The sequence below is a fragment of the Bactrocera tryoni genome, chromosome 1 (assembly GCF_016617805.1).
Source record: "Bactrocera tryoni isolate S06 chromosome 1, CSIRO_BtryS06_freeze2, whole genome shotgun sequence".
NCBI lineage: Eukaryota > Metazoa > Arthropoda > Insecta > Diptera > Tephritidae > Bactrocera > Bactrocera tryoni.
The window spans coordinates 53,577,277-53,591,859 of NC_052499.1; the positions used below are offsets into that span (position 1 = coordinate 53,577,277).

General features: G+C 39.5%; 2 protein-coding genes across 6 annotated transcripts in view; one reads left to right on the forward strand and one right to left on the reverse strand.

Annotated features, from left to right (window-relative positions):
* The window catches only part of LOC120782573 (xaa-Pro aminopeptidase 2), a 30,693-nt gene extending 22,814 nt beyond the window's left edge, over positions 1-7,879 (forward strand). For all 5 annotated transcript variants that reach the window (XM_040114916.1, XM_040114912.1, XM_040114911.1 and 2 more), the window contains 9 exons: positions 3,096-3,175; positions 5,036-5,359; positions 5,424-5,768; positions 5,833-5,945; positions 6,005-6,272; positions 6,343-6,787; positions 6,861-6,929; positions 7,004-7,176; positions 7,315-7,879. In XM_040114916.1, the coding sequence (XP_039970850.1) occupies positions 5,087-5,359; positions 5,424-5,768; positions 5,833-5,945; positions 6,005-6,272; positions 6,343-6,787; positions 6,861-6,929; positions 7,004-7,176; positions 7,315-7,566 (1,938 nt within the window). In that variant the 5' untranslated portion in view covers positions 3,096-3,175; positions 5,036-5,086 and the 3' untranslated portion in view covers positions 7,567-7,879. The remainder of the gene's footprint in view (positions 1-3,095; positions 3,176-5,035; positions 5,360-5,423; positions 5,769-5,832; positions 5,946-6,004; positions 6,273-6,342; positions 6,788-6,860; positions 6,930-7,003; positions 7,177-7,314) is intronic.
* Positions 7,880-10,522: 2,643 nt separating this feature from the next.
* LOC120779878 (beta-mannosidase-like) lies at positions 10,523-14,434 on the reverse strand. Its single transcript, XM_040112232.1, has 12 exons — positions 14,256-14,434; positions 14,060-14,197; positions 13,529-13,883; positions 13,317-13,472; positions 13,159-13,255; positions 12,913-13,093; positions 12,737-12,847; positions 11,996-12,475; positions 11,511-11,932; positions 11,116-11,313; positions 10,873-11,055; positions 10,523-10,808 (listed from the first exon to the last, which is right to left on the reverse strand). Exons 1-12 carry the CDS (start codon positions 14,380-14,382, stop codon positions 10,545-10,547), a joined length of 2,712 nt encoding a protein of 903 aa, XP_039968166.1. The 5' UTR covers positions 14,383-14,434; the 3' UTR covers positions 10,523-10,544.
* Positions 14,435-14,583: the final 149 nt, after the last annotated feature.

A 14,583-nucleotide genomic window follows, 5' to 3' on the forward strand; every position in this document is an offset into this window, starting at 1 on the left:
CTTCAAACTAGAACAAAAAAATGAATTTTCAAAAAATTCTATTTCCAAAAACCATTTCAAATTCATTAAACACAATTTATGTATAAAATATACATATATACAAACAAACATCGAGCCTTTTTTCTGTTGATAAAAAGATTTTATTTTTAATTCGTGCACGTCATGAGTAAATGCGGCGGTGCACGGTGCGTATACGTGATTAATAATTTCGTTTCGCTATTTAGTAATTTCATATTTTTAACAAGCATGACTCTGCCGTCATTTAACAATAACATAAAGTATTTAGCACTATTTTCTTGAAATCTTTTTCGAAAATCTTCTGTCATGGCACTTTGGAAATAAATCAAGCGTTTATACTTGCGCTGGTACCGCCATAGTTGTGTGATGTGGTCGGTTGCCGCGGTAATTATGATCGGTAGTAGCGTCATCACTCAACTGTGGCAGCATCAATCCACTGTGGGCCATATGCTATATAAAATATTGTATATATTAATGCGTGAAATCTCCTAGGGGATTTAACTTTTAATTATTTGTAGCCTGTCAGCTCAGGCATAACAATGCTATAAATTAATATTATATTTAGTTTTTAAAGTGCGCTATGATTAAAGGGATATAGTTCAACGATTCAACAGATTCAACTTCATACAGAATTTTAATGTAGTTGTTTGTGTAATGAAGGGGTAATAGCGTGATCAGTGGTTAAGAACATTCATTCGGATGTGAAAAAGGTTGAAGCTCTTTGTTTTTGTTGAATAATACGCCGTCGAAACAGATCGCTAATTCGGCCAATACATCAGTTTCGCCTTCCTTAGAACATATATATGTGTCGTGAACGGTCACGAAAGCACTCTGAAACTCCTTCAAACTCTTTTAAACTGCTGATCTCAAAGCTGCCCCTGTTGTGCGTAGTGATTGTACGCGACACATATCGCGCCGACAGCTTTCTCATGTCCAAAATGTATAGTATTTCATATATGATATGATGCATGTGGTCTCGTTAGCTTCAGTTATTCCTCGCTTATTCAATCGGTTGTCAAAAAATATGAGAGTGTGAACTTTTGTCATGTTGTCTTCGGTTTGTTCAGTATCGTTTACAAATCGTTCAATTTTATTACGAATATTCTCGTTCGGAAAGAAGTGGTTCGCGCGCTTCGCTCAACTTATGGTTAACACATTGGGCCTACTGAGCGTATGAGTACTATTCGAAAAACCATCACTCATCTTGCCACCTATCATTCATTATTGGATAATTTTCGACCGAATAGCCAAGGTCCAGCACTCAGTGAAGAAACTATAGCAAGCGTAGTTGAGATGGTACATGAAAACCGTGAAGGGACGCCGTTCGCAGCAACTCGGACTGAAGTATGGAACGACTTGGCACATTTTACGTCCAGATCTTAAATTGAAACCATTCAAAATACAGCTTGTACAAAAACTCGATCTTCCCAAGCGATATCGCTTCGTTCTATGGGCTCTTGAAAAGTTCCAAGAAGATCTGACGTTTTCGAGCCAAATTTTTTCAAGCATATGGCACATTTCTGGCTCAATGGGTATGTAAACAAGCAAAATTTTCGCATTTTCGCGAAGAGCATTCTGAAGAGATTTAAGAGCTGTCTTTTTATCCTGAAGAAATAACGGTTTGGTGTGGTTTGTGGGTCAGTGGAATTATCGGTCCATATTTCTTCAAAAATGATGCCGGTGAGAACGTAACCGTTAATGGCGATCGTTATCGCGACTGATAACCGAATATTTGATACCTGAAAATAAAGCTGGTGATCTCAGCTTCGATTAAGGCCTCGGAGAAAAACATCACCCGTGTTATTCGCCAGTTATCAGTCGAAATGCTCGAACAAGTCATCGAAAATTGGACTGAACAGATAGACCAGCTGAGACGTAGGCGCTTTCAATATTTGAAAGAAATAATCTTCAGAAAATAAATGACAAAGAATGTTTTTTTCAAACGATAATAAACACTCCTCCAATAAATGTGAAGTTTCTGTGTATTTTTTTTAAGTAGGGAACTTCTAAATGGATTACACTTTAGTTTCGGTACTGCCGAAGTTAACGCTTTTTTCTTTGATACAAATATTTTTTGAGCATTTTGAATACAGTCTTATTTTTAGAAACACATATTTGACAAACATTCAGTTCATTAATATCAATTGATGTTATGATTTCATTCTTAACAACATACAATTTATTATTTAAATTTTATTATAAATCTCATACTCCCACCTTAGGAATTCGTATTTAATACTTCTCTAAATAATCTTTGCACAAAAATAGAGCAATAAATTACGAATTTAATTTAAATATTCAAAAATCGCATTTCGAAATTCGCGCGACAGCTGTTGCAATGCTACAAATACAAGCGATAATATTTAATATATAAATGAATGGGGAAATTAGTAGCGCTGACATAAAATTTGTGGCAAACCTCTCTAATTTGCACAAGCATTTCACCCAGTTTCTATGTCACCTACATAATATAGTCCTGTGTATGTGTTTAACATATATTTCACCAAATTTTATGGACATTTTGACTTTCAGCTGACAAAATGCCGACACTCTCAATATAAATATCTCTTGGCTATGATAAATGGGGGTGCCTTTGCAATTGCGATGCCAATATACTGCGTGAACAAAAAAAGGGGTGGGGGTAAAAACTAATTTTCCATTTGACGTAGAACTTGACAGAGATGAACGTGTGACGCATGTGAGCTATATTTACCGAGACTAAATTATTTTAATTATTTTTACACGAAAAAAAAACAAACTTATTAGAGGAGTGTTTACACTGAGTGCTTTGCTGAAAAGCTCTCTCAATTTCTCAATTTTATATTGTATACTCTTTTGTACTTTCTATTATTTGCAGTTTGTACTTTCAAATCTTTCTGCACTCAAATCCATAACAACATTTTCGGTAATCCGAATAATGCCGGCATTATGTGATTCGCAGAACCAATCCCATTTGTTGTTAACACTTTAAATGATCGCTCGAAAAGCCTGTTTTCTTGTTACTAATGACTTAATGAGTAATTGAATGATCAAATAATTGAGTTCATACTTTTGGTTGTGTTGTATTGTTTTTACAGTTGTGCTAGTCACCAGCTCAGCGGCCAATGAACCGACCGGATACTTTCGTGAGGTCTGCAAATATCGCAAGGGAAAATTGGTAAGTGAATTTTAAGATTTTTCCCTCATTTATTTTTAAGTATTAGCCATTGGTCGATAGTTTAAGAAATAACAATATCTGTTTGGCGTTATTGGATAATAATAAACCCAATGATTATTCTCCTTCCGCACAACTGAGGCGAGGTTTGCAATCTGCATGTGAGCGGAAGTTGTCGACTCATAAGAGAGTTTCTAAAGTGAGAAATGTTTTGTCTAAGGATTTTCACTTCCAGGTCTTAAAGTAAATCAAAGCGTTCCTATAGCGAGTACAGTAAAATAGAATTTGGTTCTTGTTGTGGACTAAACGAAAGTTGCTGTGTATTTCTAAAAGCTCTAATTGAACACTTTGGCATACCACAGAGCAGTTGCTCGTCAGTATTCAGCTATTAATGTTAGGTAATACCCAATTCGAGTAACTCAAGATATGCTCGGAAAGTAGGGAAAATCATTGGGAATATATTCTGATGATGGAGGACTTTCAAAGCCTTCTTTAAATTGCGCGTAGCGGGCAATAAACTTTTAAAATAGTCTTGTGACTGCAATCTGCCTTGCTTGGAAAATTATCCGATATAGTCAATTGTCTTCTCTTTCAATTACACTTAGGTTAGGTAAGGTTAATCTGGTAGACCAATAAGCCACGCATTGACCAATTTTGGTCCTCTAGGATACCAGATTGGGTTCAGTTGCTGGGTCCAAGAGGAGTAATCATCCTTTGGGATGCCTGCGTTTGACGAAAATTTTAACAGACTTTGCGGCCTCACTATCGATACCTCCTACAATGTATTACACTGCGGGGATCCCAGATTCTTACAGCGTAGTCTTGTCAATACGGAACAAGTGCACAAGAGATGTTTCATTGTTTCCCTGGTGTCCAGGGAAATGTCTAGACATTTCCTGCAGTCTTCTCGATTTGTCAGCCACATCCTACGAGCGTGTGTCGCCACTAGACAGTGACAGCTAGTATTCCCTTCATATTCCTACAGTTTTTCTCCTCCCGTGCCAATAGAAATTGGGTGTACTTCCGATTTATCGTTTTGTACATAACTTTTGCAGTTTTGCACCCATGTAGTTCGCTCCATCGGGTTTTGACTTTCTTTATCATGCTCCTGTCCAGATTGTCGTGTAGACAATGCATTGTTTCCCAATGTTGATCACGTTTTCGGATGTTAGCAGTACACTATTCTTGGCAATCTTGTCCACTATTTCATTGCCCGCGATTCCTTTTAGGGCCTGCCATCCAGTAGAAGTGAAGTTGCTTAATTCAGGAAACACTTTTCACTGCTGCTCTGCTTCCCAAGACACTTCTGGTCGAAATGCGATACGAGGTTACTGCATTGATTGCTGCTTGGCTGTCTACGTAGATGCTAACTCTGGAATTGCCTGAAGGTGCATAAAAGGCCAGCTCTGAGGCTTTCGCAGTAGCAAAGACCTCAACTTGAAATGTTCTGCAGTAGTCCGGCAGATTAAAAGTTTGTCCCAATTCTGGACAGTATATTCGCGCACCAACTCTATCGTCAGTTTTCGAGCCATCCGTAAGATTTTATATAACATAACCTCCTTATATAACCTCTCTCTCCTTCCTCCTGCTTTGTGGGAGTTTAAAAATCGAGCATTGCTGGAATGGTTACATTTCCTCAACCTCTTATAAACACAATCAATTTCCCCTTTAAGAAAACTCCGGAAGTACAGTCAAACCCGGAAGTACGGTCAAACCCAGAGCTTATTAAAAAGAATGTTGCTTGGAGAGTTAAATTTCAAAAGGATTAAAATTTATATTTTGAGTTATGTGGGTATTTTATTTTACATTACTACTTCTTTTGCCTCACAATATAATGACTAATTTTGTACTTGGTTCTTCCAGCTAAGACCGGTAACCGAATACCGACAACGTCTGCATGCGTTGCGTGAACAGATGAAGATCCGCTCCTCGCTGCGCGGTCTCGAGATCGATGCATACATATTACCACCCTACGATGAGCATTTGAATCAGGAAATGGCCGAGAATGACAAACGCGTGCAATATCTCACTGGTTTTACGGGTATCGGAGCATTTGCTGTCGTTACGGCGCGTTCGGCGGCGGTCTGGGTGGACAATCGTTATGTGCAGCAAGCCGATGTGGAAATCGACTGCGAATGGGAGCTTTATCGGCTGAACGATACTGTAACGATAACGGGATGGCTTTCGGTTAGAGCAAAGAAGAAATGATATTAGATAAATAACTAAAAATTGTATATTTTTATGTTTGAAGTCTAAACTGTATGCAAATCAGCGTGTTGGCGCCGATCCACATCTTGTGCCGCACCATTTGTGGATGCGTTGGGAGCGCGAGCTGGGCAATCGGCTGCTGGCGCTCAGCAGAATTAATAACAATTTGCTGGACATGATATGGGTAGATCGTCCGCCAGCATCCAATTTCACAATACGCGTGCAGGAACTACAGTTCGCCGGCGACAAGTGGGAGTTTAAAGTGGACGAGTTGAGAATGAAATTGCAGAAATTCAGTTGTAATGCCATGATCGTTACATCACTCACCGAGATAGCCTACTTGCTGAATATACGTGGACTGGACTTGCCATATACGCCGGTGGTGAAGGTAAGTTTGCCAAAAATATAGCGAGAGGAACAGATAAATAGAGTTTGAACTCGTTACTTTTCAGTCCTACCTCATAGTGAGCCACGATGAGATCTTCTTCTATGTTGACCACAGTAAGATGACACAAGGCATCGACTTCCATTTGCGTACAGACTGTTACAACGAACGTTGTGTGAAGTAAAAATTATATAATATTTTACATGTCATCTTTTCTAATCTACAAATTATTTTCGCAGGATTAGGGAATACAACAAAGTGTGGAGCGATCTGCGTACCTATGCGCAAATCTGGAAACGTGTATTCGTACCGGGTCCATGTGTGAATGAAGAAGGTGCCTCTGAGGCCGTCTACGCGGCACTGCCAAGCAATATAGTTTACATCGAGGCTTCGCCCATAATTTTTATGCGCGCGCAGAAAACTCCCGAAGAGCAGCGCGGCATGCGTGAGGCGCATGTGCGTGATGCCGCAGCCATTTGTGAAGCCATGAGCATTTTAGAGAACAGAGTAAGTGTCCACGAATTCCGATGTATGTTGAAGTAATTTAGTTATTAAATGCTCTCATTTCGAAATGCAGTTCTTCATCGAGCAATGGACCGAGGAGAAGGTGAAATATGAGATCGATCGTTCGCGCCTCTCGCAGAATAATGCACGTGGTCTTTCGAAGCGTAGCGTTGTAGCTTTCGGCGAACATTCCGCATTACCGTACTACATTTCCAGCAATGTCACCGATATCGAAGTCACCGACCAGAGTTTATTGGTCATTGAATCGGGTGGCCAATATTACGAGGGTACAACCGATGTATCGCGTACGTTTATTTTCGGTGAGCCGACAGCCGATATGAAACGCGCCTATACGAATGTGCTGGCTGGTATGTTGGGGCTGGCAAAGTTACGGTTTCCCTCCAATTTGCGTGCATCCGGTGTGGATGTTTTGGTGCGACGTTTGGAGTGGGAAAATATGGTGGATTATCCACAGACGACGGGTAGCGGTATAGGCGCCTACGGAGCGGTTAAGGAACGTAAGTTGAAGTATAATTTGAAAAAATGTTTGCAGATATTTTCTAAGAATAAAATATATATTTATACTCATAGCTCCAATCTCTATTGCTTACGGCGAGGAAGGCTCCCATCGTTTTCTGGAGGGCTATTACTTTTCAAGCGGTGGGTGTTAACAGTTTTAGGGTTTGTAGTAAAGCAGCTGTTAATTATGGCTCGGATTTTTTTCAATATTTTAGAGGCTGGCTTCTATCGACCTGGCGAGTTTGGTGTACGGCTTAAAAATGTGCTGGAAGTAGTCGACACCGGCAAGACGCATCCGAATGGCATGAAATTTCTGGAATTTCGTCAAGTAACTCTAGTGCCCTTTGAGCCAAAGTTAATCGATCCAACGCTCTTAAATGCAATGGAGGTGAGAAAAGTTGTATAGGTCATCAGAGCTTCGTAAAAAATTGAAATTTCAATATACATACATATGTATATACATATATTTTTTCTTTTTGATAAATAATTTTATTTTTTGATCCCGTTTCTTCTCCTTCCCCACCAGAAACGCTACCTCAACGAGTACAATGCGAAAGTGCGCGAATTTGTCGGTGGCGAGTTGAAACGCCAGGGCAACATGCAGGCCTTCCACTGGATGATGAATAAGACCCGCCACATACGCGAGTATCTGCCGGAAGAGGATTATCGTGCGGCGCGTGGTTCGGGTAATCGCACACGCAGCTTTCTTACTGTAACAGTTCCAGCGCTGTTGTTGGGTTTAACTGTTTTAGGCAGCTTCCTGAAGTGGTTGCTCTAGTGAAATGTGGAAATATTAGCCGATTCTAAACATAACTACTTAACTGAAATTTATTAGTATTGTAGGAAAAATAGTTATAAGTACTAATTATATGTGTCATTAAGACTAATCTAATTGACTGTAGCTAAATTATAGTGTTTACCGATGCACAATTTAAATAGTAATCGAAAATGATGTGCCTAATTCTCACTGTGTATTAGCTTTAAGCGTGTAAATAATGTGTATGTGCCTGTCGGTGTCCAATTCAAGATGTGAATTCAAACTGAATGTATTATTTTTTGTAATAAAAAACTAATTCAATTAAAAGCTCGAACTATTTTGACTAATTTTGATAGAAGATAGAAGAAGGGGTGTATTTGAACATGTGCTATCAAAACTCAAATAAAGTTTTTTTATTGGCGTACAGCTGGATATTACTGTGATCGAAGAGTAAGGTGATGTGATTATCGTGTTTTGATGCGCTATGAATTCCCCTCCGGCGATAAAGAATACTTGCCCCTCGGGGAGTATCGTGATGGTTGTGGTTAAAACCCAAATGCGAGAAGAACTGACTTTCCTTTTCGTGCTGTCAAAAGCAGTTTTGAAATCGACGAAAAGGTGGTGCGTGTCGATTCTTTTTTCACGCCTTTTTCAAGATTTGGCGCATGGTGAATATTTGGTCAGTTGTTGATTTTCCAGGCCTGAAGCCGCACTGATAAGGTCCGAGTATGCTCGGTTCTAGAGTTACCTCTGTATGTTCTACTAGAATATGCTTCGGTCTTGAAACCATTTGTCAGTCGCCACATCTTTTCGTAGAATTTCCGAGTATTACCGCCATAGGCCAGCATGTCAAGCTTTTCGTACTTACACATTTCGGCCTCTCTCAGTTCAATAAGAGTATTTGGCTTATATTTTTCTGAAAATACCCGTAATAATTAGGTCTGTCATTAACTGACACTTTTCCATACCGGGCAAACAGTTCGTATCATTTCTACGAGAAAGCTCCACGAAAATTGATTTCAAATTCCTCCTTAGTCCATGGCAGAAGGACAATTTTTAGAATATGGAACGGACCTAAACTATTCCAGGAAAAAGATTCCCACACCATGATTGATCCTCCACCATGCTTCACTACGCATGAAACATAGCGAGAATCAAATTTTTGATAGATTGGCCGGCGAACATACCTTCGACCATCAGGATCTATGCGATTATTTTTGGTATGTACATCGCCCCAAACAACATACAGCTATTGTTTTGTTGTCCAAGATCAATAAGAATTGGAAAATTCTACGCGTTGTTTACTTCGAATTTTAGTCAGAAGCGATTTCCTGCGACTGCTGCCCTGCCGTGAAGTCCAAACTCGACCAAACGCCAGAAAATTGATTTTCTGGATATTTGGACATTATATTCGTCTTGAGTTTTATGTAGAATGTCAGTGGAACTCTTTTTTGGATCTCTTCGGGCGACGGTATTAATTCAGCGCGCTATTTCTGTTGAAGTTTTTAAAGTTTTTTCTTTGCTTGTAACATTTGAAATAGTTTCAAAATTCTAAATGAAAAAAACTTTTTTGACCTAATTCAAAATTTCTTTGCACTTCTTTCCAAACTGACGAAGATCAAAAATGTAACCAAGTAGAGCAGATGTACAGCTGCAGACTTTTCTCATTATAAAACTTGAATAATACATTTAAATATATTTTAAACCACAACTTTGAAACTCATCCTTACCAGAAATCAATAATATGATTAATAAAAATTAGTACCAGAAGGAATTTTAATTCTTTAATCAACTGCTTCTAGTTAGCTGCCGCACTTAATTCACCTTCTATATCGTAACGCATTTACTATTTGGGAAAAAATTAACAGAACTTCAACTGCGCAACTACAAAACTGAGCGAAACTAGTAGTACATAGAGTAACAAAAGCAATACAAGGTTTTTAGGAATATAAATAACGGTATACCAAAACAATTAATCATTATACTCATGAGCACCTTATAAAAAGAGAGCGTTTCTAATTAGCTGTCAATACCGTAGCTATACGACTTAGAGGAGCTGATCAAGCAGCTTTAGCGAAGACCAGTGTTTCGAAGATTGGAAAATCCGTTGGCATAAGTGCATTGCTTCGGGAGGGGATTATTTTGAAATTGATTTGGAAGAATAAATAAAGCGTAACAGTAATAATTTTTCCACTCAAATAGTCTTTTTGCATGGAGTTCTTTTGCATTATTTTAATACGAAAAGCCCACAGCAGAAAGTTATCGAATTTCGGTGGAAGTTTATGGTGGTTTATGGCTCTACCCTAAGTGCAAGAAATCGTAAGTGAAACCTTGACATTTTGCCAAAGCTAGCGACTGCCGAAAAACACCCGGAATTTACGACTAGACATGAGGCAATAATTACAATCATGACAACGCTCGGATCCATGTTGAAAGATCGTTTGAAAACTATTTGGAAAACAGCGACTGGGTATTTTTGCCTTACCCGCATTATTATCCAGACCTTTCTCCTCCTGCCTATCATTAGTTCCGGTCGATGCAGAACGCCCACACTGGAATATGATTCAAATCAGGAGAAGCTATCAACTCATTCTTTGCCATCAGTTGGTGAAGTTTTTTTAGGTTGGAATTCACAAATTGTTAGAAAGCGGTGGAAATGTTAAAGCTTCGTATGGTAATACTTTGAATTATACTATACAAACCAATTGAAAAGACTCAGTCTTAGACTTGAAGTCAAAGGAATTATTTGAGTCGAGTAAAAACCAAAATATTTTCTAACTTTGATCGAAAATTCGCATTTAAAACAATAATATGTGAAGATTTTTATTTTTGGTCGAACTTTTTCAGAGTTAGTATCTTCCTCTTACACCTAATCCTGTGCTCTAGTAACTTGAGAAATGTATTAAAACACAATATTTTTTAATTTTTTAACACAAACACTTATTATTTTTTGTACACAAATTTGTCTACTTTAATCAATTGCAGTGTATTCTACACATTTAGGAAATAAATTCATGCATTGTTTTAATTATCACATTCGAATTTTGTAGAATGATGCATTCATCCGCGTTGAATGTTACATTCACCTTCGTGGTGGGATTGGTTTGAATAAAACCGTTCTGTGATAGCTTAAACTTTCCTACCTTCGGATGAATAATATCAATGAAGACGAAGAATGCTGGACGCTTTACAGCGATCTTTAAGGTGTAGGCATTCTCGTAGGTTTGATCTTTTTCAATGCAGTGCATCCATTGTAGATCATACTGCGAAGAGCAGAGAGGACGTACAAAAATAAATTCATACAAATTAAATCATAAGCACACTCACAGCCAGCTCAGGATCGCTGATTCCTTCGGCGCTATTAAAGGACATTGGAAAGAAGTAGGTCGACGAGATTTCAATAGGTCCTCTGTGTAGTATAAACTTCAAGAAGGTGTTCTTTTCAGTGGTGTCATTGGTGAAAATCTTGCTTGTGGCGAGTGATCGTATGTTAGTTGCGCTATTGCTTTTCTAAAAGTCCAAACAAAGAGGTTATGTAGTATCTTTATTTAATAAATATGTCAAGTTTACCAAGGTTGTGTCAATTTTGGTATAATTCACCGCAGTTAGCTTGTCATACTTGAAAAGTTGTACCGTTACATGTACAGTTTCGCTGCTCACTTCCAATTGATCACAAGCAATCGTTACATTAATAGCATTGTTGTTGGTGTCGGGTAAAGCAATGATCGTTATCGGCGCCAAAAATTCCTTAGACCAATGGTAAGCGAGCTGTGGGGAACAAGAAAAATATATTTTTTGAGAGCAGGGTGTTTTATTGATTAAATCTAAGTTTCTTTATGATTTATGGCGTCTCATGATGACGTCACATTAGCACATATTTTTCTCACTAGCCTCTTGGTTTATGTTTAATGCGACATCTGCTAAGATCTAGAACTCAAAACAAATACCGAAACTCAAACAAGTACCTTATAATTGCCGTAGAAATCAATTGTGGACCAGGAGGGTGCGACCCAGACATCATTCAGCTGCCAGTAGAGTGCGCCCATTGTACGATGTTCGGTGTTGCGTAGGCTGCGGTACCACTCGGTTTCAACTTTTAGGGCCATTGCTTGTGCGATTTGACTGAAATAAATCAGTGCGTCGGTATAACGCGCGTCCTTCGTCAGCGGTAGCGGCAAATTCGGACGTATCAAATTCACAATCGGCAGCATGGCCATGGGATGATGTTGACGGTGACGCATTATATCCATTAAATTATCCTCGGCCCTCATGCTGCTCTTCCAAGCTGCCGTGCGCGGTAAACTCTGGAAGCCATACTCAGTGACAAAGCGCGGCGTTGGGTAGATATTGACATTCCAACCGTTTTCATGGACCACAAAGAAGTGGACTGCAATCCGTTTGAAGAGTGAGATTAGTTTATTTGTTTGTGTAATAAATTTAACACTCATACCATCGCCATATTGTGCGCTTTGTGGATCCGGCGCAATGTAATTGTACTTCTCACCTCGTTTCCCAATCGAAGGTGTTGACAACAGCGGCGAAACGCGTGCGGGATGTTGCATTGACTTTAGTTGGTGTATCACATTATGCACATATAAAGTCCGGTATTCATGCTCAAAGCGCTTCTGTTCAACCAAAGTGCCGTACAGGTTCTGAGCCAAGGCCAATTCGTTTTCACTGTTGGCGGCCAATACAACCAAGCTAGGATGATAGGCGATGCGGTGTGCGTTTTGCACTATCTCGGTGCGAACAGAGTCAAGGAAAGCCGCATCAACTGGATACATGGCGCTTGCGAAGGTCATATCCTGCCATATGAGCAAACCTAATGTGTCAGCGAGTTCGTAGAAAAGATCGGATTCATAAATGCCACCACCCCAAATGCGTAACATATTCATATTGGCATCCCTGGCGGAAGTAAGCAGGTGCTTGACTGTGAGAAAGTGGACATGTTAGAGTTTATAGATATTTTTCGGTAGCTTCTCTTAGAGACTTCAATGCTTTTAAGCTACAAACTTGATAAGTATTCTTTCGTCTACCAATAAAAATTTGACCTCTAATCACAACTGCTTCATCGATTGACCTCTGACAGCAGAGACCAGGTGCGAAAGCGTTCGATTCAAAATATTATTGATAGCTTCGAAAATTGCACCTAAAATCACGCGCCTTTCGACAGTGCATAAAAAGTACTTACGTCGTTCGGGTTCTTGCATCTTCTCCGGCAGCACATGCGATGGCATATAGTTGGCGCCCTTTATAAAGATGTCCTCGCCATTTATGCGGAAGAAGAATGTGTAGCCATTACCTGAAAAGCCAGACGCAGTTGCTCTTTACATTAGAAAATATGAAAAATTCTTTTCAAATTCCTACGATTTGCTTGCTCCTGTTCCACAAGTTCTACTGTACGAAAACCGATGCGAATTGACTTCTGCGAGACTGTTGGCGAATCTATGTTTGGCCCTTCGTTACCTAGCCATGCATTGAGCACAAAATTAAAAGTGTATAGATTTTGGCTGCCAAAGCCATTGGGCCACCAAGCAATAACGGAGTTCTATAGATCGTTAGAGAATGTTTGAAAAATTATTAAATATGTATATGCCAATTTGTTAAGCTTACCAAGGGAAAAGTTTGTGAAAACATTATAACGGGATTTTTACGCAACACCCTTTGCTTTGTGTAGTCCTTAATGATAACTGGCTCCTCCAAGATACCACTAAAATGCAAAAGAATGTATTGAGTGGCCTCATTTGGGTATATTTAAATTGTGAACTCACAAAGCGTAGAACTTGAGCTCAGCAAAGAAGTCCTCTGATCCGCCCACATCAAGGTACACATACATGTCGGCTTTCCAGTGCGTTTTCGTGCGGCTGATAACCACATCTACATCTCGAATAATCGCAACATCGTAGCATTCCAAGTATACGCCTTTCCTGTGTTTGACAATGCGCTTAGGTTCCTTAGATCTATTCATCCGCTTTGTACTTACCAAATTCCCATGGAAGGCACCGCCGGTGCAAAGTCCCATGAAAAACTGGACTGCATCTTGCGCAGCATATTGACATTGCACTCGCCATGATAGCGATCCGAGGGACAATTCGGCGGATAGTTGGTCGCATTAGTAGCGAAATCTGCGGCACGTTTCTTTGCCGCCAGTATCGGTGAGAATAGCTGTACTTCGATAACGTTGTCTTCGATCAGCAATTTGGTTATGTCGTAGCTATAGCGTACGAACATGTTGTCGGTGCGTCCTAAGACATGATTGTTCAAGCGTATCTCGGCGACGGTGTCGATGCCGTGGAAAGTCAAATTGCAGAGGTGCTTGGGCAAGTGGTTGCGAGCAACTGTGCGAAAGAAGGTTGAGTAAAAAGTCAGTGAAATATGTGACCTAACCGAGTAATATAGCTGTGGTTACGGCAAGTCACTTCGATTTGAGAGTTTTAAATTTCAAAAGTTTAGGAATGTGGAATCAGCAGAATGTAGATGAGCTGGATAATATAAATTTTCAGAGACTTTTTACCTTTAAATGTTCGCGTATAAGTCCAGTTATCCAGCGCTATCCAACGCATGTTGATGTCATTGTAGGAGTTCAAAACTTCCTCGCCATATAGGACACTATAGACGCCCGATGGCAGTGGAATATTACTTTTGCTTACCGCTGTAAGTAAAACCATGCTGAAGATTTCTGGAAATTTTCGATGAACTTAAGAACTCACTCAGATTTTGATTTGTAATGCTCCAGTTGGCATTGAGATCTATAACTTCAACCAGCTCCGAGCGCGCGCCAAGGAGCAAACTTGCCAAACTAAGACTAAAGAGGACTGCTATCCTCTTTAAAATCATATTGCTACAAATTTGTTCTGAACTCTGGTATAATAATACCGTTACCGCACCGTTAAACTGTCAAATTATGACTGAGAGCAAACGATTTGCAAAGCTTTCATTTATACGCGAACGAAATTGAAAGAAATGGTCGGGCTAAAACAGCTGTTGAATGTGCACTCGGCATTTTTTCAAATTAGCAGATAAAATTCAAGTAACTTA